The sequence below is a fragment of the Macaca mulatta genome, chromosome 10 (assembly GCF_049350105.2).
Source record: "Macaca mulatta isolate MMU2019108-1 chromosome 10, T2T-MMU8v2.0, whole genome shotgun sequence".
NCBI lineage: Eukaryota > Metazoa > Chordata > Mammalia > Primates > Cercopithecidae > Macaca > Macaca mulatta.
Genome location: NC_133415.1, coordinates 14,154,755 through 14,182,293, shown reverse-complemented (window position 1 = coordinate 14,182,293; position 27,539 = coordinate 14,154,755). Strand labels below are relative to the sequence as shown.

The 27,539-nt window shown below is 59.1% G+C and overlaps 1 protein-coding gene across 16 annotated transcripts in view; it reads right to left on the bottom strand.

The window, feature by feature from the left end:
- Positions 1 to 279: 279 nt before the first annotated feature.
- The window catches only part of ELFN2 (extracellular leucine rich repeat and fibronectin type III domain containing 2), a 59,844-nt gene continuing 32,584 nt past the window's right edge, over positions 280 to 27,539 (bottom strand). For 8 of the 16 annotated variants that reach the window (XM_077948191.1, XM_015150273.3, XM_015150269.3 and 5 more), the window contains one exon: positions 280 to 7,070. In XM_077948191.1, coding sequence (XP_077804317.1) covers positions 4,157 to 6,619 — 2,463 coding nt within the window. In that variant the 5' untranslated portion in view covers positions 6,620 to 7,070 and the 3' untranslated portion in view covers positions 280 to 4,156. 16 annotated transcript variants of the gene reach the window in all.

Genomic DNA, 27,539 nt, shown 5'->3' with positions numbered 1-27,539 from the left:
TGGCTCCTCTTGTCATTCAGAGCTTGACTCCCTGTCCCCCCATCCCACAAGGGATGCTCCCTGCCCAGCTTTGCCCCTCCCCACCCCATCACCCATTTTAATTTTCTGCAAAAGGCACCAGTCACTAGAGAGCATTGTGTCTATCCCTTCCCTGCACTTAGGCCCCTTATAAGCCGGGACCTGTCACTGTTGTCCCTCATTCCTGATGCCATCCCGGCCTTAGCACTGTCGCTACCTCGTTTCTTGACTCTAGCTTTCCTTTCCTCTCCTTTCCTTCTCTGCACTTCTTTTCCCCTCTCTGTTCAATTTCCAGGAGGGGGTGGGGCAGGCGACCAACTTCCAGTTGAGAACATGGATGACTCTCAGCCAGCCTGACACTCCCCACTGCTGCTGCCTTGCCCCAGCTGCCTCCCGAAGGCGATCCAGGCCTGGCCTTCCCAAGTGGGTCTTTTTACTCCCACCCTCCTCACTCCCCTGACAGCCCTTTTCCCAGACCTACCCAGACACGGGCTCCCCAGCCTGGACGCAGGCTGCCCCCACAGGCCTCCTGCACTGCCCCAGGAAGGGAGCCCAGGTGAGGAATCTTTGGTGGGCAGAGAGAGACTCCTCCTGCCGTGGGGAGAAGCAAGGCCGGGACCTGTGACGAGGTTTCCCCACCAACCAGGCTTCCCTGCCTTCCTTCCAGACCTCTGTGTTTTGCTTCTGGAAGGCCATAAGCTCCAACGGAGGGTTAGCTGCACCTGCTGTGCCCTCCAGGAAGGAGCAGATCCATCGTGCTACTTCCCAGAAACAGCTTCAGAGGAGATTCTCCAACAGAGGCAGGCAAGCCCAGGTGTGACCTCGTTCGGGCCCAAGGCAGGAGGCTTCCGTCCAGGGCGCAGCACCCACATGTCCTCCAGCCAGCTTGGCCCCTTGCTCCACCGAGCCCTCATCTCCCCTCCCTCCCTGTGGCCCCCCTGTCCTCCTCTCCTGGTGTCTGCCCTGCTGGCCTGCCCCAGACCACAGCCCAGCTCCACCATGCTCATCACCATCACAAACCCAGACCTTGCATGGCAGCGTTTTGTGAATACTTCCTGCCTGCCTGGGAAAAACTCGTCCTGAGCAGGATGCGGGACACAGATGCAGGCCAGCCTCGGGGTGGGCTCTGGCCTGGCCGGGAGGCCAGAGACCCGAGTTTAGACCCTGCTCGGCCTCACAAAGAACCACGTGAACTGGGTCTTCAAGGCCAGTTCCCCCGGTGGATGGTCAGAGTCCTGCTCTTTAGAAGGGCCCCTGTCCCCGCAGTCAGAGAGTCTGAGGTTTTGATAGATATCTTCCCGCAGGAAGGATGGGGAAATGGTAAGCCCGGGCCCCCAACTCCCGCTGCCGGGAACCCTCCCTGGGGCCCACCCCAGGCGTGCTCCTTCTTCCCACGGGTTCCTTTCTCAAAGCCCCCAGCCTCTGCATGAAGCCCCCCAAGAAGCCTCAAGCTCCTGGCCTCCTATACTCAGCAGTGTGACTGATCCTCCACCCCAGCTGGCCAGCCAAGTCACCAGGCCCCTGTCTGGGAGCCCTGACTTCCTCATCTGCAAAACGGGAACAAGCGGGACTGACAGACAGTCCCTTCCACCGGGACACAAGCCCTTGAGGAGGCTTCCCTGGGGCTGCCCTCCCTGGCATGGAGGAGGGGAAGGAACTAGGGACAAGGGAGGTGGCAGTGGAGAGAGGGAGGGAGGAAGGGAGGTGGCACTTGGGCCCAATGCTCGAAACACAGGAGGTGGGTGTGGGGCAGGGCTGTGTCTTGGTGGCACCTGTTTTGGGTCTGTTTTTGCAGAGCTGACCCCTCCCTGGGTTTCAAGAGCTGCTCGTCAGATCACAACAGACGGAATGTGGGAAAGGAGGGCATCAGAGAGGGGGCGGGGGAGTCTGGACAAACTGGCACATACACGACAGATGTTTGCTCAGAAAAATACAGTAAAATCGTCATGCAAATATAACAGGGAGTCTGCTTCCTCACACCCCTGGCTTCTCTGCCTGCTTGCTTTTCTCAGTTGTGCCGACTGGGTGTGAGGAGGGGTTGGGGGGCAGGTTTTGGGGGCCAGGGGAGGGAGGTCTGCTCCGCGCATCCATGCCGCCCCCTCCCCTCCTCGCCCCGGGAGAACAGTCTTTTCTTTGCAAACGTCACTCTCAAAGTGAGCCCTGGGCTTTGTTCACCCAAAGTTGGTGTGAGAGAGGTGCTCAGCTGAGCCCAAGCCTCCTAGCCCTCTGCTGTCCTCCCCCACCCCCTGCCCCCAGCAGGAAGGTCGTTGGGGTCCCCTAGGGGATGGCACTAGCTTTCCTGGTCAGAGCCCCTCCCCACCAACAGTGCCGGTCTTGGTGCCACTCCAGTGCCTACCCTCACCCCTCAGTCACACTCCCCAAATCTCAGGAAACCCATGTGGGCCACAGGCCCAAGACTGGAGGTCTCCGGCAGGGCCGTGGGGAGAGCCAAGGCCCCCCCATGCTGAGGTGGGTGGGAGCCAAGGGACACGTTGCTAGGCAGGCAAAGCTGCTAGTACAAGCGTTCCCACACCCCACTGGCCCAGCTCCCACCCACAGGTGAAGGATGATGGACTTCAGCCCATCAGCATCCTGACTGGTCAAGACCCCAGTATCAGGACCCCAGATTTGCCTCCCAAAAGAGCTGGCCCCAGGAGCTGCTGCCAGGCTGGGCCTCCCTCACCACCCTCACCACCCTCTGCCACCGCCTACACGGACAGAGAACGCCAGAGCCCAACGGTCACTCTGGGCACCAACTGCCAGGCACAGGGTTACCATGGTGACAGAGGCCGCCTGGGAGGGGGCAGGGCGCCACGAACCCAACCTGCTCCCCGCCCCTCTTGGGTGGGGGCCTCACTGTTTGTGCTTTGTTTGATGTTGGGTGGGGGGTCAGAAAAAGGGGAGTGGCCATTGCCATGGAAACATGGGAGCCCCTCTGGCCAGGGGGCCAGGCCTGGATGAGCAGCCCAGAGTGGGTGGGTAAGAAAGCCCTCCTTCCCCGGGTGGGCAGCTGAGACAGGAGCCGAGATCCCACGATGGGGTCGGGCAGGTGGGGACGCAGGCCATGGGGACAGGCAGGAAGTCCCCCATGACAGCTCCTCCCTGCAGCCCCCCAGGCATCACAGTGCACCGCTGCCCCTCTGCAGTGGGCAGGGGTCTCGGAGGACCAGAGAAGCTGAGGCCGGGGACCTGCACCTGAGATGTCCTGGTAGCTGGCCTGCCCGCCACACGCCCTACTCTTCCCAGGCCACGTGGAAGACACTTGAAGTGGGCTGGTGGAATGTCGCCCTGCCTCGGCTCCTTTCCCGTCAACGGGACCCTCTCCCTTCTCCTGGGCGCTGGCATAGGGGGCAAAAGCCCCCCAGGATTCTGAATCACAGCTGCACGCTCTGGGGGCACTGTCATGTGGCTTTCTAGGAAGAAAAAGCACTGCCTGATTCTCAAGTCCCTCAGCCCCAAGGGGAGAACTTCAGAAAGGGATGTAGGGTGGGTGGAAGGCGGGAAGGGGTCCACAAGGGAGCTGCAGGGGGTCTGGGACAGGACTGGGCTGGGAAGTTGGGGGACTTGAGGCTAAGCTGCTGTGTGACCCTGGGGTTGTCAACTCCCTTCTCTGGGCCTCAGTTTTCCCCTCTCTAAAGTGGAAGGAGACATTGCCCATTGTCTGTCTAATGCTAAATCTGCAGGTGACTTGACCCCCAGCTTGGGAGGGGACCCTCTCCCTACCCCAGAGGGGCTTCAGTCCCTCTCTACCCGAGCCTTCTTGGTCCCCACACCTGTTTCTAGCCCCAGACCCCCAGACCCCACACCCTCTCTTGGCTTCCTTCCTCCCCACGCCGGCCCCCGGCCCTGCACACCCCAGCAGAGTCCCTGGGCAGCACAGTAGACGACTGGTTTCGGTATCAGTTTGTAAACTTTAAGGAAAATGTGTCTCTGTTTTCCTGTCCGTTATTGTCGGATGTTGGTTTGTTCACAGTCGGGTGGTGGTCAGGTGTGTGTGTGCGTGCGTGCGTGCGGGTCTGCATGTGCGTCCTCTCCTGGGCCTCGGCCCCCGAGTCTGCTCCCCGCCCTGGCCGCCTGGACCCTTCCCCCAAAGGGCCCCCAGCCCTCTGGCTCCGACCTCACCAGGGAGGAAGGGGGGTCACAGCTTCTGCTGGGCCGAGACCCCCTTCCAGTAATCGAGGATGTCATGCAGATCCTCATCCTTGGCAAACTGGACCTTCTTGCGCAGGGCGTGACCAGCGGCCATGTACACCTCCTCCCGGTGGTGCTTCTTGTAGGGCCGGAAGCGCTCCCAGATCTTGTGCGTGCTCTCGGATGAGTACTCAGGGCTGGAGGAGTACCCTGAGTAGTAGTGTCTGGGGGAGAGCTGTGAGTAGGCGGAGTCACGCTTGGAGCGGGTCAGCGGCTTGAGGAAGGACACGCGCTGGCTCAGGCTGTCGGCGCCCTCCTCGTAGTACAGGGCGGGAAAGCTGTGCCGGTGTTCACTGCAATGGTAGGCTGGCTTCACCTCCAGGTGGTGGATGCCGCCGCCCCCACCGCTGCCCCCACCACTGCCCGCCGGCACCAGTGGGAGCCGGTCCAGCGGGCTGTTGAGGGGGCTGCCCTTCTCGATGTACTTGGAGTCGCCCTTGGCCAGCCCTGTGGCGGCCGGATGGTCGGGCACGTCCAGGCTAAAGACCTTGGCGCTCTTGATGGAACCACTGGACGACACGCTGCAGGTCTTGCGGGTCACGGCCGCGTCGGCGCTCAGCTGGCGCTGTAGTGGGTGGTGGGAACTCTCCTTGTAGGGAGGTGAAAGGAAGCTGGGCCGCTCCAGGGCCCCGGGGGCAGTGGCTGAGGAGGCGGCAGCAGCTGCAGGGAGGGACTGGCACTCGAAGGCCAGCTCGGGGTCCCCACTGCCACTGCCGCCTCCCAGAAAAGAGGCCGAGTCCAGTTTGAGGGCATCGATGCAGTTGTTAATGATCTGGTTGACCTTGTCCACCTCCTTGGCAATGGTGGAGATCTCTGCAGCAGAGCCCTGGCCGTTCTCGAGGTCCGGGAGGTCATCCTCGGGCCGAGCCAGACCATCCCCACCGGCGCCTGTGCGCACCTCGATATAGTTGCCTTTGGTGGCCACCTTGGGCGTGTCCAGCCCAGCCTCCAACCCCTTGGCGGCGGGCAGCTTCTCCCCGATCATGGAAGGGATGGAGGCCATGCGAGACACGGGCAGCACGGGAGGCTCGCCCAGCTTCTGGGCGGCATGCACAATGGAGCCAGCATCCACATCAGCTCCATAGCGCATCTCCAGGATGGTCTTCTTGACATTGACGGACTTCTGCTTCTCCTCCTGCATGCGCCGCTTGCGCAGGCAGTAGTACACGGCTCCCAGCACGATAACCATGCCGAAGAGGCAGCCCAGGATGGTCATGATGTAGTGGGTCGTGGTGGAGGTGCTGGGCGCCAAGTCTCCGGGGACGGGGTCCCGCGTGGTGAAGGTCAGGCAGGTGTGGTTGAAGCGGCGGCTGTTGCGCAGCGAGGTCACGCAGAAGGTGTACTCCGTGTGCGCCCGCAGTTTGTCCAGCGTCACGATCTCCTTCTTGTTCTTCAGGGTCATGACGTCGGAGAAGTAGCTGTTGTTGTACTGCACCAGGACGTACATCTTGCTGTAGGGGTGTGGGATGATGACCACCAGGGTGGCCGAGGTGAACGTGACGTGGTGCAGCTTGATGGCGGGCCCTGCCGACGCATCCGTGGTGGACGAGGCTGGTGGCTCCACCGAAAGGATCTCATCGGGGTTGAAGCCCGAGTTCTCGTCCGGCTCCCTCTGGGCGTCAGTGGAGTAGGGCGTGGGGTGGCTCACGGGCCGGGCGGGCAGTGAGCCGTTCCGGCACTTGGCCTGGAGTACGGTGATGGCGTTGAGGCTGTGGTAGGGCCGGGGCACCAGCAGCGGGTAGCCGGCAAACTCCCGCGGCGACTCGCACTGCAGGCGGTCGTAGTTCTTGGTGACGTTGTTGAAGACCACGAGCCAGGCCAGGAAGCCGAAGAGATCGCACTCACAGTTGAAGGGGTTGCCGGCCAGCTCACACACCATCAGGCTGGCGAGGCTGGCAAAGGTGGCGCCGTCCAGGCGGCTGAGGCGGTTGGAGGACAGGTCGATGCTGATGAGGCTCGGGCACTCGGAGAAGGCGGTGGGCGTCACCACCTCGATGAGGTTGTGCTGGACAAAGAGGAACTGCAGGCGGCTCATGCCGCGCAGCATGCCCTCCGTCAGGTTGCTAAGCTTGTTGTAGCCCAGCTGCAGGACCTGCAGGCTCGACTGGCCCAGGAAGGCACCGTCCTCGATGTAGGAGATCTCGTTCTTGGTGAGGTTGAGGTCGGTGAGGTTCCCAAAGCGGTTAAGTGAGGAGTAGAGCACGGCTTTGAGCTTGTTCTCGTTGAGCCGCAGGTCATGCACGGTGCTGTTGATGTGCTGCGGGATGGTCTCGTAGGGCGGCTGGTTCTGGCTGCAGATGGCCAGCCACACGTAGCCCTTGTCGCCCTCAATGAGCCAGCAGTCGGCACTCACGGCACCCGGCCGGCACACGCACAGCAGCGCCGCCGCCCACAGCCCCAGGCGCAGCATGGCGCTGGCCTTGGAGTGAGGGGCCGGGGCAAGGCAGGGGGTGCCTAGCGGCCAGAGACTGGGGCTGGCAGTACAGTCCTCCCTGGGGCCGCCACCATCTTGGGGGCAACCCCCAGCACGGGGGCCCCAGGCAAGGTGGGTACAGCTAGTGCCAACTGCTGGGGGCCTTCTAGGGTGCTACAGCAGGCACTAGGCCTGGCTGGGGCTGGGGGCCCCACGGCAGGGTTGCTCCTTGTCTCCTGCTAGGAAGGTGCAAGAGTTCTCAGGGCTTGACTTCCTCTCCCTCCTCCTCCTCCTCCTCCTCCTCCTCCTCCTCCTCCTCCTTGTCTTCCTCCTTGGCTTCCGGGCTCAGAACTTCAGACGATTCCCACAGGAAGCTGGAGAGTGCCGCACTGAGCAGGGAGTGAGAGAGATGGGGGCAGGAAGGAAGAGACCCATCTGCACCTGGTTCCTGAAAGGCAGCATCGAGAATGGGTGACAGATCAGTGTGAGGGCTCAGAGCAGCCCTGTCAAGCTCCAGCGCAGGCCCCCCGGCCCTTCTCCACACCCCGTCCCAGGGCCTCTGTGCCAGCAAGCACTCCGGGGTCTCTGTTACATCAAAGAAGCGGGATTGGTGGGCGGCAAGAGGCAGGAGGGGGCCCAGGGGCTGGGATGGAGGGAGACAGAAGAACAGTGGGAGTAGGTGCAGAGTCTGAGGACCATGGGCACAGAAGGGACACCGGAGAGAAACAGGTGGGCACAGGTGCAGACACACACCCCCCAGCACCCTGGAGACCACGCTCATCCCCCCACCTGCACAGAGACCCACATGCCCCCACATGAGCCAGACCTCCATGGCATGCACACACAGACAGCTACACACACACACGAGCACACCTACAATCTGCACACGACAAGCAGGCGCATACACACATGTCCACGTACCCAAGCGGGTACCCCTGAATCCAGATAAAGAATTAAGAAGCCCAGCAAAATGCCTCCTTTCCTCCAGGCCCAAAGATAAATAATTCATTTGTTGTGTAACTGCTCTTGTTCCAAAAATAATTCCCTTGTCTCAGCTTCCATGGGGGAGGGGGAGTAGAACATCGCAGCTGTGGGGCCCCCCAAGCAGGGGGACGCAGAAGCCAGGGTCTCCCACAGTGGGAGGGCATGGGGAGAGCTCACCGCACAGGCAGAGCAGAGACAAGGGAAAGAAAGGCAAGCCTCTGGGAGGCCAGAGGTGCCCCAGTATCATCTCCCCAAAGTGCCTTCCCTGGCACACCTTGATCCTTGGGAGGGGGCCAGCCTTCTGGAATAGCATGGCTGAGGCCCAGCTCCCCTTCCATGGCTGGAGAGTCAGAAGCCCAGAGAGGGACAGAGATTTGCCCCAACTAACACAGCACAGCCTGGACCAGGATCAAGGTTCCCAAGGCACTGAGCCCAAGCCAGAAGTCAGGAGGCCTGGAGCCCCACATCGACTCAGCCCAGTCAGCTAGGTAAACCACAACATCTTCTGAGTCTATTTCCACAGCTACAAAGTCGGTCCCTTTCCGGCCCATTTGATGGGGGAGAAGAAGCAGGGGACTCACGCTGCCCATTTCCAAGATGCAGAAGGGCAGGGAGGCACCACGGGGGTCACAGCAGCAGACCATCTGCATCAACCCTCACTTTCCAAGTGGGGAAACTGAGCCACAGACTCAGGGGAGATTTGGCCAGGTTGCCCAGCAAGCTGGACACAGCCCCTTGGACAGACCCCAGCCCCAGCCCCTACCCTGTGCTCTCAACTATGGAAACAGCCCAGCAGGGGCCAGGGATGTGAAGATTAGGTCTGAGAAATCCACGTTTGGACACAGAAAGTCAGAGACTTTTCACAAGAGCCACCTCTGCCTCTCTCTCCTCCTCCTCCTGGGAAAGTCCAGGAAAGGGCACTTAAAACAGTTTTTAAACCTTTGCCATTAAAGCAAAACCAATTTACAGCACTGAGCCCCAGAGGGCTGGAACAGAGGAAAGGGAAATGGGTGCGGAGGCGGGGTTAATCCCACAGGAAGTCCGAGGTGGGGATGGTGAGAGGTGAACAGGGAGTCCAGATGGTCCGCTGGACTAAAGGCTGACGCTACGTCAGAGGCTGTGATGATCTGGACCTCTGAGGCCAGCTTCACACCTCCCCAGTGGCTACAGAACCAGCTTGGGGGTGCCACAAGGCAGCCAGGCAGCAAGGGGTGCCCAGGCAGCAGACAGCAGCTCCGTCCTTGGCTGTGCTATGCAAAGGTCTCAGGGCTGCAGAGACCTTGGCCCCCTGTCCAGCATGGCCACCGGATCCTAGGGCACCCCAGGCCAGTTCTATTCCTCTCTGAGCCTCAGTTTCCCCTCCCACAGGTAGCAAGGTTGTACTGGAATTGCTTGCCACTTCAGAGATCCACGAGCCGGCCTGTCAGAGGACCCTCGTCTGCTCCAATGCAGTCCCTCCTCCTCATCGGGGAATGTCTGGGGACCGCATTTGTATGCAGGTGCACATGCAGGTGGCTCAGAGTGCTGATGCTGGGGTGTGCTGACGTGTACAAGTCAAGGATGTGCGGGCAGGCGCGTGTGCACACGTCCCGTGCATCCGCTGCGGGGGTACGTGCTTGTGTGTGGAGGGGCGGGAAGGTATGCGTGTCGGGGACGACCCAGGGAATGCAAGCACCCATCTATGTTATAGTTGGCATGTTTAAGTACATGTGTGTTCTGTGTGTTCTACACGTGTGTGTGCCTACGTGCAACTCCAGCCCCTCTCTTCACATCTGAGTTGCTCAAACCAGCATCCCCACAGCCAGACCCAGGGTATTGGGCAAAGTCAAGCTGTCTGGAGCCCTGGGAAAGCCCAGGCCCTGCCAAAGGATGGGAGGACGCTGAGCGTGGAGGGGCGTGAGAGAAGACGCCCACGTGGGAGGGGAGCTAGCCCCCCCACTAGCTCTTCCCAAACAGTCCAGGGTGGGCAGAGGCCCTCCATGCCCCAACCCCAGCCACTCGGAGCTCTGCCCACCTGAGCCTCAAGGTGACCTGTCTGTGGCCCTCGCTCCTCTTCCTCCTGGTCTCCAGGATGGCTTGGGCTGGAACCAGCTGCCACCCACCCCCGTGACTCAGATGGAGCTGGGAGGAGGCTCCCATCGCCCTGTCCCAGGTGCATCAGCTGCCCGGTCCCCATCCCGGGCTGCCTGCCTGCCTGCCTGCCTGCCTGCCACCCGTGGAGACCTGACGCAGCCACGGAAGGAACAGAGAGGCCGAGGCAGAGAAGGCGCTGACAGCAGCACTTGGCCCCTGGCCCAGCTGCTCACACACTCAAGGTGTGGAGGGTGGGGACGCCAGCCTGTCCTCTCAGGTCTGAGGCTGAGGGTCCAGTGGTCACATGGCCAAAGTCATGCCCTTCCCCTCCTCCCACGGGGGTGGTCCTCCCACACACACAGCAGGGGGGACACGGCAGCACCCCACATACCCAGGTGGTGAGAGATGGGAAGAAGGGGGGCGCTGCAGGGAGGAGGCGAGCACTGAGAATGGTGTAAAAGCAAAAATATTAAGACAGCTGAGCAGAGACAGACAGAGGAGGAGAGAAAAGGAGAAAGCACGTCTGAGACAGAGGCACCGATGGTAGTGAGCTATCTAGATGATGGATGGGGGGGGCGGGGGACATGGGCACCTGCTTCCCTTCCCCGGCCCAGAGGCCAGGGAGACAATTGACACCTGGTCTGGCTGAACCACCGGAATGCAGCCTGTGACCAGCCCAGAGGGAAGGGGGAGCGGCGGAAGCAGCTGTGGGGCGCAGAGTCCTCTTCTGCCCAGAGCCTTGGTGGCACAGCCCAGGAGGGGTGCAGCCATGCAGGCAAGCAGGCATTGAGGGGTGGCGTGTTCCAGCAAAGAGCAGTCCGCCCTGGCCTGACTGGACCCTTCCCCTAGAGCATTTCCCCATTCAGGTCCCAAGTGCCCCAGCAGCAGCTGTCTTTAAGGGGCACTCTCTCCTTCCACCACAGAAGAAACAGCTGCACAGCCAGGGTGCATGCCGTTATCGGGGGCTCCTGGTCTGCAGGATGCATGCTGTATGACATCCCCTCTCATGGGGACATTCGTGGGCAGAAAGGAGAGTCAGTGAGACCCCACAGCCCTTGCTGCTCTGAGGGCAGAGCTGGTGGTGCAGGGGTCTCAGTTCAGAGCTGGGCAGGACCGCAGACCCCAGAGTCACTCTAGGCAAATGCCTCCCCTCTCCAGGTAGTCAGCTGCCCAGTGATCCCGCTGGGTTTGTGCCCTTTCCGCCCGGGTGCTCCAAGGTCCCGGGCCCCTCTCTGGACTCAGAACTGAGAAGACAAGGGAGTCCTGGATCAGCCCCACCCCTGCCGCCCTCAGAGGGCAAGCCTGGCACAGTGCCTGGCCTCTGTGAATGACAGCCGCTGTTGTTAACGGGGGTTTTATCATTATTTCTTCACAACCCTCATCACCCAAGATCAGGGTTCCCCTGGACTCAAGCTCGCTGAACCTCGGGGTCACGTCCTCTCGGCCCCCTACTATAGGCTGACTCCCAAGCTTCCCTGTCAGAGGAGCGTCTGGACCCCCGACCCGGGGACAGCCCCCACTGCACTGTGGTGTGTGGGAGGGGCTGAGGGGGTTGGGCTAACTCCTCAGGGTGGATGAGAGGGTGGACAGAGCGAGGCCAGCTGGGGATGCAGTCAGCGGAGGTCAGCAGGGAAGATGAAGGTCCCATCAGCTGTGAGACCCTGGGTGAGCGGCAGGCCCTCTCCGAGCCTCAGTTTCTCCCCATGTGGCAAGGTGAGTACCACCCGGCTCCCAGAGTTCCCCCGAAATCCCAAGACATGACAGACACACACACGCTCAGTCCAGGGCAGGAGGCCCCACAAACGCACCACCCCAGGCTCCCACTTGTGTGGCCACACTCTTGCAGGGACACCCGTCAGCTCCAGGAGCAGGTGGGGAAAGCTCGGTCTGGCCTCCCAGGAGCAGGGACGTGAGGCTCGGCCAGGGAAATCTCATTTGCAGCAGCTTATAAGCCCTGGCACGGGCTCTTCCCTGAGCCAGGCTGGCCAAGGCTCCCGGAGGTGTCATTGTCACCGTCCGTGTCAATGCCATTACTGAGGATTGGGAGGACGGAGGACTTCTGGGGCCCAGCCAGATCTCTCAGGCAGGCAGCCGCCTCACCCCTCACTGCTGGAACCCTAGCACCAGGCCAGGAACTCCGCCCTCAGGGACAAAGTCTGCCACCCCCTGGGGAAGAGACTCAAGGTGGGGGTCTGAACACTGGTCTTGTCACTGCCTGGAGCTCCCTGGGCCTCAGTTCCTTGTCTGTAAAGTGGGAGGATTATACCTTCGCCATGGAATGACCGTTCGGTAAGTTAACTGTTTGGATTTCCAGCGCAATGAGCCCTTGCTTCAGGGCATGGATGGTGCGAGGAAGGGTCCTGGGATCGAATGCTGAGCTGTGTGACATCAGGCACATTCCCTAACTCCTCTGGGCTTCAGTCTCCTGGCCTCTAAGATAGTCATATACCCTTTGTCCATGCTCCTTTGTGTCTTGACATTTGACGTTCCTTGAATCTGATATCAACCCCACACAGCTGGCGCTGTCAGCCTCATCGTACAGATGAGGAGACCGAAGGCTCTCTCCTCCCTGGCTTCCCTCCAAAGAGCTGGGACCATGGCAGGGGCGGGACATACACTGGACCAGTCTACTGGGTTTTCTGCCCCTGTCAGAGGAAAGGTGCAAGGGGGAGTTGTCCACAAGCCTCGAGAGACTTCGATGTTTCCATCAATCAGGAAGTACTGATTCCAGGCCAGCTGCGCTCCTCAAACCCCTAGGCACACTCCCACCCCAGGACCTTTGCTCTTCTCTCTGCCTGGAATGTTCTTCCCCCAGAATCCCCATAATCCACTTCACTGAGATCTCTGCTCAATCGCTCCCTACCCCTGACCCCTGCCTTCTCTGGCCTCCCAGTCTGAGATAACTCACTCTTCACCCAACCCAGGCTTCAGTCCCCTGACAGCAGCCAGCACCACCTGATGTCACTTAGTTCATCATTGCCCTTCCTTGCCCCATCCCCAGAAGAGCAAAGCAGGATTTGACCTTGTTCCCTGCTGTAACCCCCATGTCTAGAACAGGGTCAGACATACAGCAGGTTCTCGGGACGTGCTGTGTGGAATGAGAGCTCCAGGCTAGGGATGTGAGGGAGATCCTGGAGCCCCTGACTTCACTGAGTCAGAATCTTCAATATCAGAGGGAGAAGCCTCCCTGTGATGGGGCACAAAATGTACCGAGCCTTCCTTTTGGCCTCACCACCCTCCTTATGCCTCCCATTTTATAGGCAAGGAACTGAGACTCAGAGAGGTGCAGTGATGCGCCCAAGACCACACAGCCAAGAACCCAGGCCAGCCTGAGCTCGTGGTAGCAGCAGACAAGGCTCCTCCCTGGGAGATGTCCCGTCACCTGCCGACCTCCAGTGACAGGGCTCTCAGCACCCACCTGAAGCTACTGGTTCTCCTTTTTTTTTTCCCTTTGCTCACTGCAGCCTCCACCTCCCGGGTTCAAGTGATTCTCCTGTCTCAGCCTCCCAAGTAGCTGGGACTACAGGCACGCGCGATCACATCCAGCTAATTTTTGTATTTTTAGTAAAGATGGGGTTTCACCATGTTGGCCAGGATGGTTTCCATCTCTTGACCTTGTGATCTGCCCGCCTCGGCCTCCCAAAGTGCTGGGACTACAGGCATGAGCCACCGTGCCCGGCTTTTTTTTTTTTCTTTTTTTTTTTTTTTTTCAGACAGAGTCTAGCTAGCCGTCACCCAGGCTGGCATGCAGTGGCACAGTCTCAGCTCACTGCAACCTCTGCCTCTCAGGCTCAAGCAATTCTCGTGTCTCAGCCTCCCGAGTAGCTGGGACCATAGGCTCACGCCACCACGCCCAGCTAATTGTTTTGTATTTTTGGCAGAGATGGGGCTTTACCATGTTGTCCAGGCTGGTCTTGAACTCCTGAGCTCAAGTGATCCACCCACCTACACCTACTAAGGTGCTGGGATTACACCCAGCCATCGCACCCGGCCCTGATTCCCTTCTTGAACAGCTACGATTGCTAGAAAATTCTTCTATTACAAAGCCAAGTCTGGCTCCTTGTGCTTCTGTTCATGGCTGCCACCTTACTCTCTGGAGCCACTAGGGACAAGGCCAGTACCCCATAAAGACCCTTCTGACATCTGCTGGTCTGTTATCGCTCTGTTTATACAAGCTAAACAGCACCGCGTCCTCTACCTGCTCTTCTACGCTATGGTGTCAAGTCCCTCCTGCCCTTGGGTACAGCTGCCCCGGTCACGCTTACTGTCAAGGTCCCTCTTACAATGTGTTGCCTGGAACCAAGCACCAGTGCCAATGCGTTCGGAGCAGGATCAGCTCCAGAGGCCTCCACCTCCCTCGGCTGGGCTCCCTGCTTCTGTTCATGCAGTGACAGTAAGGAGGGACCAGCGTCATGTCCTCACCTTGTCCTAGATGTCAACCAAACCCCCAGGCCCCTTCACACACACGGCCAGGCAGCCCTGGTGCCCTCTCAGGGTCCTCGGGCAGCTCTGGGCAGTATCTGTTTAGGTCTCTTCCAAGGTGCTGGGTGTTCATCCACCCCCATTCAATCATGTCTTGTTAGTCTCAGCCCTGCACACCAGCTGCTCTGGGTCCCGGGGGAGCTGGCTCCTGCCCCTCACTGCCTTGGCACCTGCTCCGGGCTCTGTGTCATCCTGCACTGGGTGAGCAGGCCATGACTGCATCTGTGTCACAGGGAAACAGGGACCAGGCCCGGGCGAGAGGCCCTGCCTGCAGTTTAGCCCTGGGCTGGGTGAGGCATGCGGCCCAAGCAGCCGAACACTGCCCATGTTTCTTACGCGTTCCACGTATATTCCCTGAACACCTACTATGCGTCTGGTCCTGGGGCAGACAGATTTGCCTCCCCTTCACTAAGCTGCCTTCTTACTCAAAAGAGCTTAACAAGAACAACACAGCACCAACAGCTGACAGCCAAGGCGTCAGGGGCTCTGCAAGGCCTTGGTGCTTGGGACGCGCATCTCCAGGTGTAACCTCATCCAAAGAAGGGGCTTGGGGCGACCTCGGGCAAGTCAGCACCTCACTTCCCTGGGCCTCAGTTTCCTCATCTGTTTGGAGGAAAACCACAGTACACGCATGTCTCTGGTTTGCTGAGCCACCCCAAAGCCCTGTCACCTGCCCACCGTGTCACCACCCATGGCTCACCTGGTCCCCGTGCTTCCCCTGCTCACAGGGTGCCACAGTCATCTTTAGTACCTACTCCGTGTCCAAGCCTTGGTGGAAGGAGAGAGGCAGGGGGTGAAGGGTTTTACCAAAGGGCTTGGCCTTGGCAAACCACCGCATGGCCCGACAGGAGAGGCCTGAGCCTGGTTCTGGGGGCAGCTGTAACCGCACGGCCCGTGAGCAGGGCCCACTCCCTGGCAAACCCCCACCCCAGCCCACCCACCACCAAGCACCTGGGGACAGGACTGTCCCACAGCCAAGGATGACCGATGACCTGTGTTTAAAAACCCACCTCCTGGCTTTCCCAGAATTCTCCAGGCTACTCGAGACTGCCTCCCTCACCCGCTCTCTCCCCAGCCTGGCCTTTACCTCTCCTCCCCTGGATCCCACCTCCTCCATGGACTCTGCCTCTCACACCTGACCCCACCTCCCCCACCTGACCCCTGGCCTCACCCCATTTGACCCCACCTCCTCACCCCCCACGACCTCTAGCCACTCCCCACTTGCCCTTGCCTGACCCTGCCTCCCCCACCTGACCCTGCCTCCCACACCCGACCCCTGGCCTCTCCCCACCTGACGCCAATTCCCACTCCCGACCCCTGCCCTCTCCCCACCTGACGCCAATTCCCACTCCCGACCCCTGCCCTCTCCCCACCTCACGCCAATTCCCACTCCCGACCCCTGCCCTCTCCCCACCTGACGCCAATTCCCACTCCCGACCCCTGCCCTCTCCCCACCTGACGCCAATTCCCACTCCCGACCCCTGCCCTCTCCCCACCTGATGCCAATTCCCACTCCCGACCCCTGCCCTCTCCCCACCTGACGCCAATTCCCACTCCCGACCCCTGGCCTCTCCCCATCTGACCCCTGCCCTCTCCCGACTTGACCTTCGCCTCCCCACCCGGCCCCTGCTGGCCCCCTCAGCTGCAGCCCCTGGGCACTACTCACCAGTGTCCACTGGACCCGCTCTTTCACCAGTGCCTGCGCAGCACGGCTGCCTCTGCCTGCATGGCCTCCATTCATTCATTCAATAAACATTTATGGAGCACCTACTATGTACCAGGCGCCGGCTAGGCCCGCCCTCCTGGCTCTGCCTCCTCCACCTGCTCCTCCTCCAGGGTCCCAAGGGGCGGACGCTTCCCTGCCCTCCAGCACCCTCAGGGCTGTCCCAAGACAGGGGCAGTGCATGTGGGGACCCCAAGGGGGAAGTGGAGGCTCCAGTGGCGGAGAGCGAAGCCCCCTGAGAGGTAGCCCGGGGAGGGATGGGTGGCCACGGACAAGATGAGAAGAGGCTTCAGTGCTTGCACCGGCTGGGCCTCCGCACTTCCCATATGAACTCATTTGATCCTGGGCCAACTTTAAACGTCTTAAAAGCACTATCACTATTCCCACTTTGCAGATGAGGAAACTGAGGCCTCACAACTGCTATGCAGTGGCTTCCAGCCTCCACGGCCCCAGGCTCTGTTCAAGCTGCTGTGGGATCCTGTTTCATCTGGATGGTGGTTTTCACATTTTTTTTAAATCAGTTGCCAATATTGAAAACTTGGCAGATTTTATTTCAAAAATTCTCATTTCTGGAATCCACTGAGATACAGGGAAGATCTGGCTTCCCTGGGGCTGCATCCCTGGAGGGACAGCAGTGGCACCGGCCGGGGTGGCGTCCAACCTCCTCCCTGCCTCTCTGGCTTAGGTGGCCAGCTGACCCCCGCACACTGGAGTTTATGAGGTCAGCAACAAGGGGACACCAGCGTGGGGACAAGTAGAACCCCAGTCTGTCAGGGGTATTCCTGCGAGCCTCTCAGCCTGGGACCCAAGGGTGCCCCAATCCCTGCCTCCTGTACTTGACCCCTGCCTGACCTCGAGCCCCCTCCCCTATCCTCCTGACCCACGGCTCCTGGGTTTTAGCACCAGGATACTAACAGTGTGGATCTGTCATTCAGGGAGGGAGGTCTCCAACTATGAGTCTGGGGTTCAAGGGTTCTAGGATGTATCTACCATTTATTTGGTCCTAAAAGTCTCCTGAGTCTTGGCCACTGTGGGTCACCAGTTCTACAGGACTTTAAGCTGTCCTGACCCTCCGACAGCTTCCCCTTGGCTGCAAGCAGCCCCACTGGGGAGAGGTCCCCAAGCCAAGGGAGCTCCCACACAGCCACCCCAGGCCCACCTGCCACCCTGTGGGGCCCACTTTTCCACTGCCAACAACCCTGCCTGGGTCAAGTTTGGGGCTCCTACTGGGATTTGGGGGTTACCCTCTCCCAAACATTATTCCCACCCCACAGAACGCTGCCAGCCGACCGAGCCTAGGTGCTGTTTCCAGGCATGGCCACTGTGGACACCAGGAGACCTGAGTTCCTGAAGTCACACCACAGTTCACCAAGGGGCCCTGGGGTTTCTGGAATGGCTCCTTGGTCCCACCCCTCTCCCCACGGACTTAGGATCCCCTCACTCTGCTCACCTGGGACTGGAACACCTGCCTGCCACGCCCCAGCCCGTCCCTACCAGGGCCCAGCACCCAGGGTCCTGGAGCCCTCTAGGCCCAGGCTGAGAAACCCCTCCTCAGGCCACAGCCCACTCAGCTTCTGTCGCTTCAGAACCTCTAACCAGGCAGTCGCAAGGGGTCACTATGGACACTACCTGGGGTGGCCCAAATTCCCTCCCCCCGGCCCTGAGACCAGCTTTCTCTAGAGCAGGTGGGAGGGTCCAGGCCAGACTGACGGCCGCCTCTGAGGCCACAGGGGGCCTGCAGCTGCAGCATCAGAGAACAAGGAGGCTCTGTTAGTGCAGAGGGGTCGACACCGAGCCCCGGAAACTCCCCGGGGAGGGCCGCCCCAGGACTGCCGGCTGGGCAGAAACCACAGCCCGAACGTGAGGCTATCTATGTGACAGCTCCTGCGTCCACCAACTCCGCGTGGCCAGTCCACCAAGACCAGACCTCCCTAATGTGCTGCCAAAGTGCAGGGTCCACATTCAGCTGGAATCCAGGCTAGGCCACCTCACCCGCATGGTCCTGGCAAGCTAATCTTTCCTGGGTCTCAGTTTCCTCTTCTGTAAAGTGGGACAAGAAGGGCACCAGCTCAGAGGGCTGTGGAGGGGATGGCCACAGGCCAGGGTCTGGGCAGGGTCACAGCTGCAGGAAGCTGCCTCCTGCAGGTATCGCTGTGGGGGCCTGGCACGTGGCACCGTGGCACATGCCAGGCAGGCAGGCAGGAGGACCTCATTACCCACCGCAACAATGACAGTGAGGAAGGATGGGGCCTGGCCTGACAATGTCTTCCTTTCAGTCCTGAGGGCAACACACCCCTCTTTGCCTCTGTCTCTGTCCCTGTCCTCTTTCTGAAGTCCAGGCCCCCCCAACAGCCTGCTCCCACCCCCACCTTCAGCCTGTTCCCCGGCCTCGGTTTCTCTCCCATTGCCAAAGCACAATGGCTGTGATAATTAACGAATTATCTCAGTGTGACAGCTGTGGTCCTTTGAAAATTAGCTTGAATAACAAGATCCTGGTGTATGGTAATTTCTTATCCTCTTTCTCCCCCTTTCTCTCTCCCTCACTTCAGCCTTGTCATGCATGCAAATGTTTTTCCCCTTTTCCTCCTTCCCCAACACCTTCCCCTCTGTAGCCACCTCGTCCTCCTCAGGAGGGTAAGGGACAGACTAAACTTCTGCCTTTGGGTGAAAAGATGCAGGAGCTGACCCTCCTGGGCACCTCATCCGCGCCGGCACCAGGCACAGCGCCTGACACGTCGCCTTCTGAAATCTCCCCGCAGACCTAAGTCCTACCACCTCCTTCCTGGGCTGGGGACCTGCAGCTCTGCTTTCCCCTGACCTCCCAGGCTACAGCCCCTCGGGCTCCTCTGCTTGTACGCTAAGCAGTGGCCTCCCCTGATGTCCTGGTCCCTGCTCACTGCCTTGCCTTTCTCAAACCTGCTTCCTCCTCCCCTACCCCAAGAGCCCCTCAACCCCTCCCAAGGCTTCTAATGTCAGCCCCAGGCTGACCACACCCAAACCACCGTACCCAGCTGCCTCCTGGGCCCTTCTCTGGCACCTGAAACTCACTCATCCATGTCCACCTCCATGACTGGACTCATCTCCCACAGCCCCTTCCCCATCCTCCCTGCTTCTCTCTCAGTTCCCAGACCTGTTGAGAGGCACCCACACCTCCCCAACTGCTCCTACTCCCGCCTTGGTGCCACCTCCTCCCCCTACTGCTCCTGCTGGTCTCTCTACCTCCAACCCTACCTCCCCACTCCATGCCCCCTCCACCCAGCAGAAGACGAGCTTTCTAGAACGTCAACCTGAGCATGGCACTCCCTGCCGAAAAGTCTTCATTGGCTCAGGCTGATCTGGGAAAATTCCAACAGCATCCAGAGCCCAACCCACGTGGTCCTGCGGGAGCCACTGCCTGTTCTGCCCTCCTACCTGCCTGCCTTCTTCCCACCTGGCTGGGGTCTCCCCTGTGGCTCCTCACAGCCCCCTGCCCTTCCTCCATCACAACCGGAATCATAACTGCTGCTGTTACCCCCGGACTGAGTTCCCCGAGGAAGGGTCCTGCTTCTCCCAGTAGGTGCTCAATAAATATTTGTTCATGGCTGAGTGAAGGAGGCCAGCTCGCCACCCTCATATAGATAAGGAAATCGAGGCTCCCAGTAATTCATGACTTGCTCAGATCACACAGTTCATGCAAAAGACAAAGCCAGGATTTGAACCAGGTCTGTGACTCCGGTGCTGGGCTCTTCTGCTCCCTGGGGAGGCCGGGGAGGAGTCAGCGTTTGCACAGATCTCAGGGGGACTTGAGTCTCCCTCCAGCCTCAGTTGGGCAATAAAGAGACCAGCTTCTAGCCTAGGCTGTCACTCCCTTGAGTTTGACCTTGGACTAGCCACATGACTCTCAGGACCTCAGTCTTCTCATCTGTAAAGTGGGAAGGAGCCCCGCCTCACTCTGTATCCCAGAGGGCGGCTGCTAGGGCAGAAACTCAGGTCTTGGAGAAAGCCAGTCCTGCTAACATCTGGGATTTTCCTGACCTCGCCCTCCAAACCCAACTGCATCGCCCTTGGCAGGCACCCCCCAGAGCTTTATGGAGGGGGTCCCCAGGATGGGAGAGGTCACAGAGAACAGGAACCCTTTCAGTGGGAGGTAGTGGGAGAAGCATGGGGGGCTTGGGAGTCAGATCGTGACCTTGGGCAAGAGCTTCCTCTCCAAGCTCGGCGTCCTCCTCTGTGAATTGGGGCCGCAATGAGGACTAACGTACACAGTGCCTGACACAGTGCAGGAGCTGCCAAGGCCCCACAGCTGCAAGGTTCTATGGGAATGTGATCCTGAAGTGTGCCCCAGAGAGGGAGAGAGAAGAGGGTGAGACAGAGCAGGACCAGCTGTTCCTGACTCGCCCTCAACAGCCCACAATGGCTCTCACTGGCCCCAGAATAGAGCTCACGCCCTGACCTATGGCCCTAGAACCCCTCCCTCTCTAAGCTCACACCCCACCATGTCCTCTCGCAACCCTATGGAATTGGGGCCATGCCCACACCCACGTCCACCAGGCTGTTACTCACTGGCCGTTAGCTGGTCCTAACCCTATGACCCATTCCCACCTGTCCCCATCCCCCGGGCCCAGACCTTATGCCTCCTCCTCTGAGAAGCCTTTGGAGATCTCCCTTCTGCAGGGTGACCCCCCTGCTCTGCCCCCACAACCCCGAGGTATAGCTCTTGGAATCCTGGATGGGTCCTAGAGATCATCTCCCCATTTTACAAGTGGGGAAACTGAGGTACGGATGAGGAACAGCAGCTCTCCAGTGATGCACTTGAACCCAGGTCTCTGCTGCGTCCAGCCCGCCAAGCAGCTTCTCTCCTGGTGCTGAGCTGTTTAGCCCTTGCCTGTCTTCTCCACGCCCCGCCCCGCCCGGAGCTACCTGAGGACAGGACCCCATCTTCCTCTCTGCGCCCCTCCCCCAGTGCCCAGCCTAAGGCCTGGCGCATAGTAGGCACTCAGTAAATGTCTGTTGAATTGAATTGCGCTCAGGGCGGCCAGTCGTCTCTGCTCTGTAAGAAAAGCATAGAGTTAGTGGAGCTCTCCCCAAGACCAGAGGGTAGGAACCAAGCTGGTGGGGTGAGAAGCCTGGCCTGCCCCAAGGAGCCCACAGGCCCTGGGGAGGGGGCCTGGGAAGCTGGAACATTCAGACTTAGATGAGTCTGAATTCTGCCCCAATAGGCAGCATGGCTCTGGTAAGTCACGCTGCGGCAGGGCCTCACTGGCCTCATCTGTCAAATGGAGATGACACTCCGGTCCCTCCAGGCTCTGAGGACTGCTTGTGATGAGGACCAGAGAGATGTGAGGAGTATAAACAGCGACCCCCAGCTCACAAGCATGGAGTGCCCAGTGCCAGACACTGGAGAGTCGGGTGCGAGTGATGCCCATTCTACAGATGAGGAGACTGAGGCTTGGAGAGGGGCCTGGCTTGCCCAAGGCCACACAACCCGTGCATTGATCTCATGCTGTACACACGGCCTCCCTGCCAAGCCAGAAAGAAACAAGGCGCAAAAATGAACCCCAGATGAAGAAGCTGAACCCACCAAAGGGTGGCCCAACCCTCACCCAGGCTGGCAAAGATTCTGCAGGCAAAGGGCCCAGCGTGAGCCCCAGAGCCGTGAAGGGAAGGGTGAGAAGCCGCCTTCTCCCCTCCCCATGGGGGTGAGCTCTGATTCCACAGCCCCCCAGAGGGTTCAAAGGCGTCCTCAGATCCAGAGGCTGCAAAGGCCTGGGCAGGCCTGGGTGTTAATCTAGAACAGTAGAGACTATAAATACATGGCCGGGCTGGACACTGCAGGGCAGCCGACCTGGCACAGTCAAGACAGAGGCTCTAACCCCAGCCCTGCCCCCTCCCGCCACCCCTCTCCCTTCTGGGCCTCGCTTTCCTTGCTTGTCAACAGCAGGCTGCTCCCCAACCATGACTGCCAGAAGGTTCTTTACCCAGCAACACACAGTTTTCTGAACCCAGCCAGGCTGGCCCAGGGGGAGGCCCTGGAGGCCCAGGCAGAGACCTGGGAGAAGAGAAGGATGTACAACAGGATCACCCCGGATCCCTGAGACAATCAAGTGAGGGGCTTGGCTACACCCCAGCTCACCGGCCCGGAGCTGAGAAGAGGCAGAGAAAGGAGCCTAGAAGGCAGCCATTCATTCATTCCCTCCCTCTTCGTTCAAACAGCCATTCTGTGGGCACTGCCTCCGGTGAGCGGAGGACTCATAGCCAAAGCCAGGCCATCTGGTTGGGGCTCTGGTGGGGAAGACAGGGAGATGAATGAGCGTGTCTTTCCTTATCCATCCAAGGCTGTGTGGCGGCCGTCCTCCGGCTACTGACGCCCATCCCAGGTCGCATGACAGGGACACTGGTTTTACATCCAACTTCTGCCTGGACCATGGCCTCGTAGAGGACAGGGACCAAGTGTGGACAGTCTCACTCACCCTGTAAACCCAGGGCCCGGCACCATCCCCAGCAGGCTCTCTGTACACGTCCACGGCTGAAAATCACCCTGGGAACACAAGAGAGCCACCACGCACAGGGCCATGACATGGGCCCAGGGACAGAGGAGCACACCGCACTGGCACCCGCTGTGTGCCAGGCCCTGCACACTTCACACATCGCAGCCACACTGTCATATGAGGGAACTGAGGCTGAGAAACGACAAGAGACATGCCCAAGAGCTCACGGCCCAAGAGCCCAAGAGCTCACTCGTGGGCCCGGTGCCCACGACTCCCCAGATATAAGTCCAGCTGATGCAGCAGACTGCGCATCAAAAGGACGGTGTCTGGGACTCCCCGAAGGCCAAGCATAGGTGAACAGACAGCGTCCCACTTCCTCATCAGAGCCTCAAATCAACCCCGAGCAGCAGACAGACCTTTACATGACAGGGAGAGAAACTGAGGCTCTGGGAGATGACCCTGTCCCCAGCCCCAGGCCTGGCAAATACTGGAAAGGCCCTTCCCAGGGAGTGCGTGCGTCCCACATCCTCTGAGACTCAGGGGGAAGGGATGCAGACCTGGGCCCAGGCCCAACTCTTGCCCTCGCTTGGCTGGGTGACATGGGCAGTGACCGGCCCCCTCAGAGCTTTGGTTTCCCCAAGAACCATCTCCTCCGCCCCACATAGCTGCTGCAAGGAGGAAAAGGATAACCAATGAGCGAGATTCCCCTTTATAAACTGTAAAGGGCCATTCATCTTTCTTCTTCCTTATCGCTGTCAGTGCAACAGAAGCACCGTTCCCACCTTAAGGGAATTTAACTGCTACTGTTACACTTTCCTTGGCCCTCCTCAACCAATTCTCCGCCCTCATCTCTAAAAAGGTTGACCCGTGTTTGTGAGATGCTCACAATGAGCCCACCCTTGTTAAGGGATTCTCTCACATTTCATCTTCAGGATACTAGGAACCAGTTTTTTATTGCCCAGGCTGGAGTACAGTGGCACGATCTGGGCTCACTGCAACCTCCACCTCCTAGATTCAAGGAATTCTCCTGCCTCAGACTCCCGAGTAGCTGGGACTACAGGCGCGCACCACCACACCCAGCTAAATTTTTGGATTTTTAGTAGAAATGGGGTTTCACCATGTTGGCCAGGATGGTCTCCATCTCTTGACCTCGTGATCCACCGACCTCAGCCCCTCAAAGTGCTGGGATTACAGGCGTGAGCCACCGTGCCCGGCCAGAAGCAGGCATTATTTTTCTTCCCATTCTGCAGATAAGGGAAGTAAGGCTCTCAGAGATTAAGTGACGCCCCCAAGATCACATTGCAGGAAAGTGAGCGTGCTCCCCACGCCACTGTATATTTGCCCCCACATATCTGTATGTTCCACTCTCAGTGGTTGCTAGAACCCTCTGGTTGGTTAATGCCCATCTGTTCCCCAGTTTATCCGACTTCCCAGATGTATGTAATATTCATATTTCCATCAGCAACAGCTCACACACCCCTTTCCAAGGCCTTCAGGAGCTCCATTAATCATTCAGACACACCTGCATATTCATTAACTTCCGAATTAATACAGGGTCCCTTATTACTTCAGTCCTGCTGCCTGCATTAAAGACACTTCAACTTCATTCATTATTAAACTCCCCTGATAAATGATCACACCCCTCCTTCACAGAGGGGGACAGCACCCAGGCCCCGGAGCTGGCAGGCCTGCTCCCAGTGACAGCTGCTGTGTGACCTTGAGCCAGGCCCTCACCCTCTCTGAGCCTCCTGCATGTTTACCTTGTAAAATCAGGCAAAGGATGGTATCTGACCACCACCTGGCCTCATCAAGGTGGCCCTGTCTCATCCTCTGTCCTTTCTCTGCATGTCTTTCTTGGACTCACACAATCCCTCCTCAAAACAGAAGTCGATCCTCTCTGGGGTTCTCCTTACGCTCCCCCATCAACAGCCTCCACTAGCACCTGGACCTGGGCCTGGGCTTTGCAGTCTGTGGGCCTCAGGTCCTGGCACTGGCCCATCATCTTGAGGGCGGCATCACTGGGCTAACTGAGCTTGGGCTTGGGCAGACGATGACAAACGTCCCAAAACAGAGAGGACACCTGACACCCCCCAACCAGTTGCTGGACTCCAACTGCCACACAATAATATCGATGATGACAACAGTAATAGCACCCAGCACTTACTGAGGCTGGACCATGCACCAGGCCTTGCGCCAAGTCCCACACTGTCCCATCCTTAGATCAACCTCCACTTAACAGATGGGAAAGCTGAGGCCAGTGAGGTCAAGTCATCTCCCTAAGCAAGGCTGGAGCTGGCTCTGCACCCAGGCCTCTCTCACTCGGGGTCCTCAGGATGTCCCCATCACATGTGCCACCAGGAGGCCCCGGCACTCGGCCACCCTCTTGCCCTGGCTCCTTCCAGCACCTTCTTCCCAAGCTCTTCCTTTATAGGCCCGATCTCTGCCTAATGGAGCGGCAGGCGACACGGAATGGGTCCCCCATTCGCTGGCAGATGCCCCAATCCATCTCCATTATGCCTGGTGCTAAGCAGCGCCACAAATGAAGCAAGATGATGCCACTGCCAGCGTCACTCCTGCTGGCTCTGACCTGCCTGCCGCCTCCACCCAACATGCATACCAGGCCGCAGGGCCAGGACTGATGTCCACAGGCCCAGCTGCCACCTCCTACAGATGCCAGGAGGGAGGCTTTGCTCCTGGCCCCACTGGCTGTGTGACTGTAGGCCCCTTACTTAACCTCTCTGTGCCTCAGTCTCATCCTCCGAATTACACCTGACTCCATCCTTCCCCTTGTCTTTCATTTCCCATCCATCTTGACACTTCTCCAGGCCACACACCTGCGTGTCCACTGCTGTCCCTCAGTCCAAGCTTGTCTGGATGGCAGAACCACTTCCCAGGGTCTCTAGTGTACCCCAAGGTCCTCCCCTTCCTCTGCTGGGCTCGCTTGCTGTCTTTTGTGGACTCACCGATGCCTCTTTCTTAACGCCCTTTCAGCCACTTCCACAGTTCCCAGGCTAAAGCCAGATGTTCTCCTGAAGGTCAAGGCCCTTCAAGGGCCTGGTCCAGCCACCTGTTCCAGGCTCCCTCCTGCCCTCCTCCTGGGCAGCCTCACCTCTCTCAGGGTGACTCCTTGGTGAGTGTCCAGCCGCCCCCGGACCGTCGGGGGCCGCAGTGGCCAACACAGTGAGTCCTCCCCTGCAGCTTCCGCCCCCGGCACACAGTACGCAGAGCGATCCCACAGCCTGAAGGAATGCCTCCGTCGAGTGCAGACAAAAATTTCATCCCACGGGCCGTGGTGACTGTCAACAGTGCCTCATACGCTGTAAATGAAGAACTCTTCACTCCTCGCCTGGGACTGAGCACTGGGTTGGCTGCCACAAACTCAACACCCTCCCCCGAGCTTACAGGATGTCAAGATAAAGATTATCAGGCTGGGCACGTGGCTCACACCTGTAACTCCAACACCTTAGGAGGCCAAGGCGGGTGGATCACGAGGTCAGGAGTTCAAGACCAGCCTGGCCAACATAGTGAAACCCCATCTCTACTAAAAATACAAAAATTAGCTGGGGAAGGGGGCACACGCCTGTAATCTCAGCTACTTGGGAGGCTGAGAGGCAGGAGAATCATTTGAACCCAGGAGGCAGAGGTTGCAGTTAGCTAAGATCGCGCCACTGCACTCCAGCCTGGGGGACAGAGTGAGACTCTCTCTCTCTCAAAAAAAAAATTAAATTAAATAAAGATTGTTGGATTAATTTCTCAGATGAGAAGACGGAGGCTCAGAAAGACGAAGTGGCCTCACCACATCACAGTTGGTAAGTGGTGAGGCTGGGATTCAGACCTGGCTCTGCCTGTGCCTGGTTCCGGCAACCAGAAGAAACGTCCTAGAAGTAGTCAAGCAGCATCCATCGAGTGCCAACCACACGCCAGCCCCAAGTAGGCATTTACATCAATCACTTCATGAAACCCCCTCCACGGCCCTGCGAGACGGGCACTGTTTTTCCACCCATCTGAGACACGAGGGATCAGGCCCAGAGTAGTGAAGCCACTTTCCAAAGGCACACAGCTAAGAAGGGACAGGGTCTGAGACACACCAAGGTGTTGCCCCTTCTAGCTCTGCCCAGATCTCCTTCCCAGCCTCCTCTGCTGTCAGGGGCACTCTGGGGGAGAGAAGTGCCCCTTGGCTGGCTCTGCAGCAGCCAGGAGTGGTGCAAAGCCCTTCTCTACCTGGGCCTTGGCTTCCTCACCCACGGGGGGCGTTGTGGACAAGACAACCCGGAGATCCTGTCAGCACTGGCACAATATCCGTGCGCCCATGGGCCCTCCACACACCAGGCTCTGAGCTTGGCACCGTGGATTGCAAAGACCTGCAAAAGCAGTGTCTGGTGTGTAGGGCATCACCAAGGGAGGCCCAGGGTGGGAGGGGCAGGGAGCCACCTGTTCAGGGCTCAGGGGACAAGCAGGGTACAGGTCTCTGTCTGCTGTCAACACAAGCACCACAGAGCCAACAGGAAGCCAGAACAAGGGTCATGGACACAGCTGAGCCCCTAGACACGAAGCTGGTGATTAAGTGAGAGGCTCAGCACCTCTGAGGACCTGCTACCACCCAAGAGGGCTGGAGACCCCTGGAAGGGCTGCACCCAGCTAACCAGACATTCTACATCCAAGGAGCACCCGGCCTAGGAATTCAGGCACGCCGTGGAAAAGACAAAGACAAGCCAGGAACTTACAGACAGACAAATGCACCGGAGACTTCAACACTTAAAGAAAGCTTCCTGTGAATTATTTTATAAACTAAGTATCAGCCTCCAATTCCTCATCAAAAGCTTGAATTCAGATTGGGTCTGCCGAAAGTGAGCCAACACTCCTGGCTTTCCAGGTACTTCTGTATTGCACGTCCCAAGGGTGGGACCAGGGCTGTGTCCCCACCATGTCCCCAGCCCCCAACATGAGGCCAGCGTGAGAAGAGGCTCAGCAAATGCTGCAGAAGCCAACTCTGTTAGCAGACTCATTTCTAAACCCCAGGAGCAGAGCTGCTTGGGTGCCAGGATCCCCTGGCTGGCACACCTTGTGCCATCTACTTTCAGACCCTCTGGGGTACTTTGAAGGAGGTCAGAGCTGGTAGATCCCTTAGCACTATCCAGGGCCCCTGTCATGCAGCAGGTGAGGAAACTGAACCCAGAGAGGACAAGAG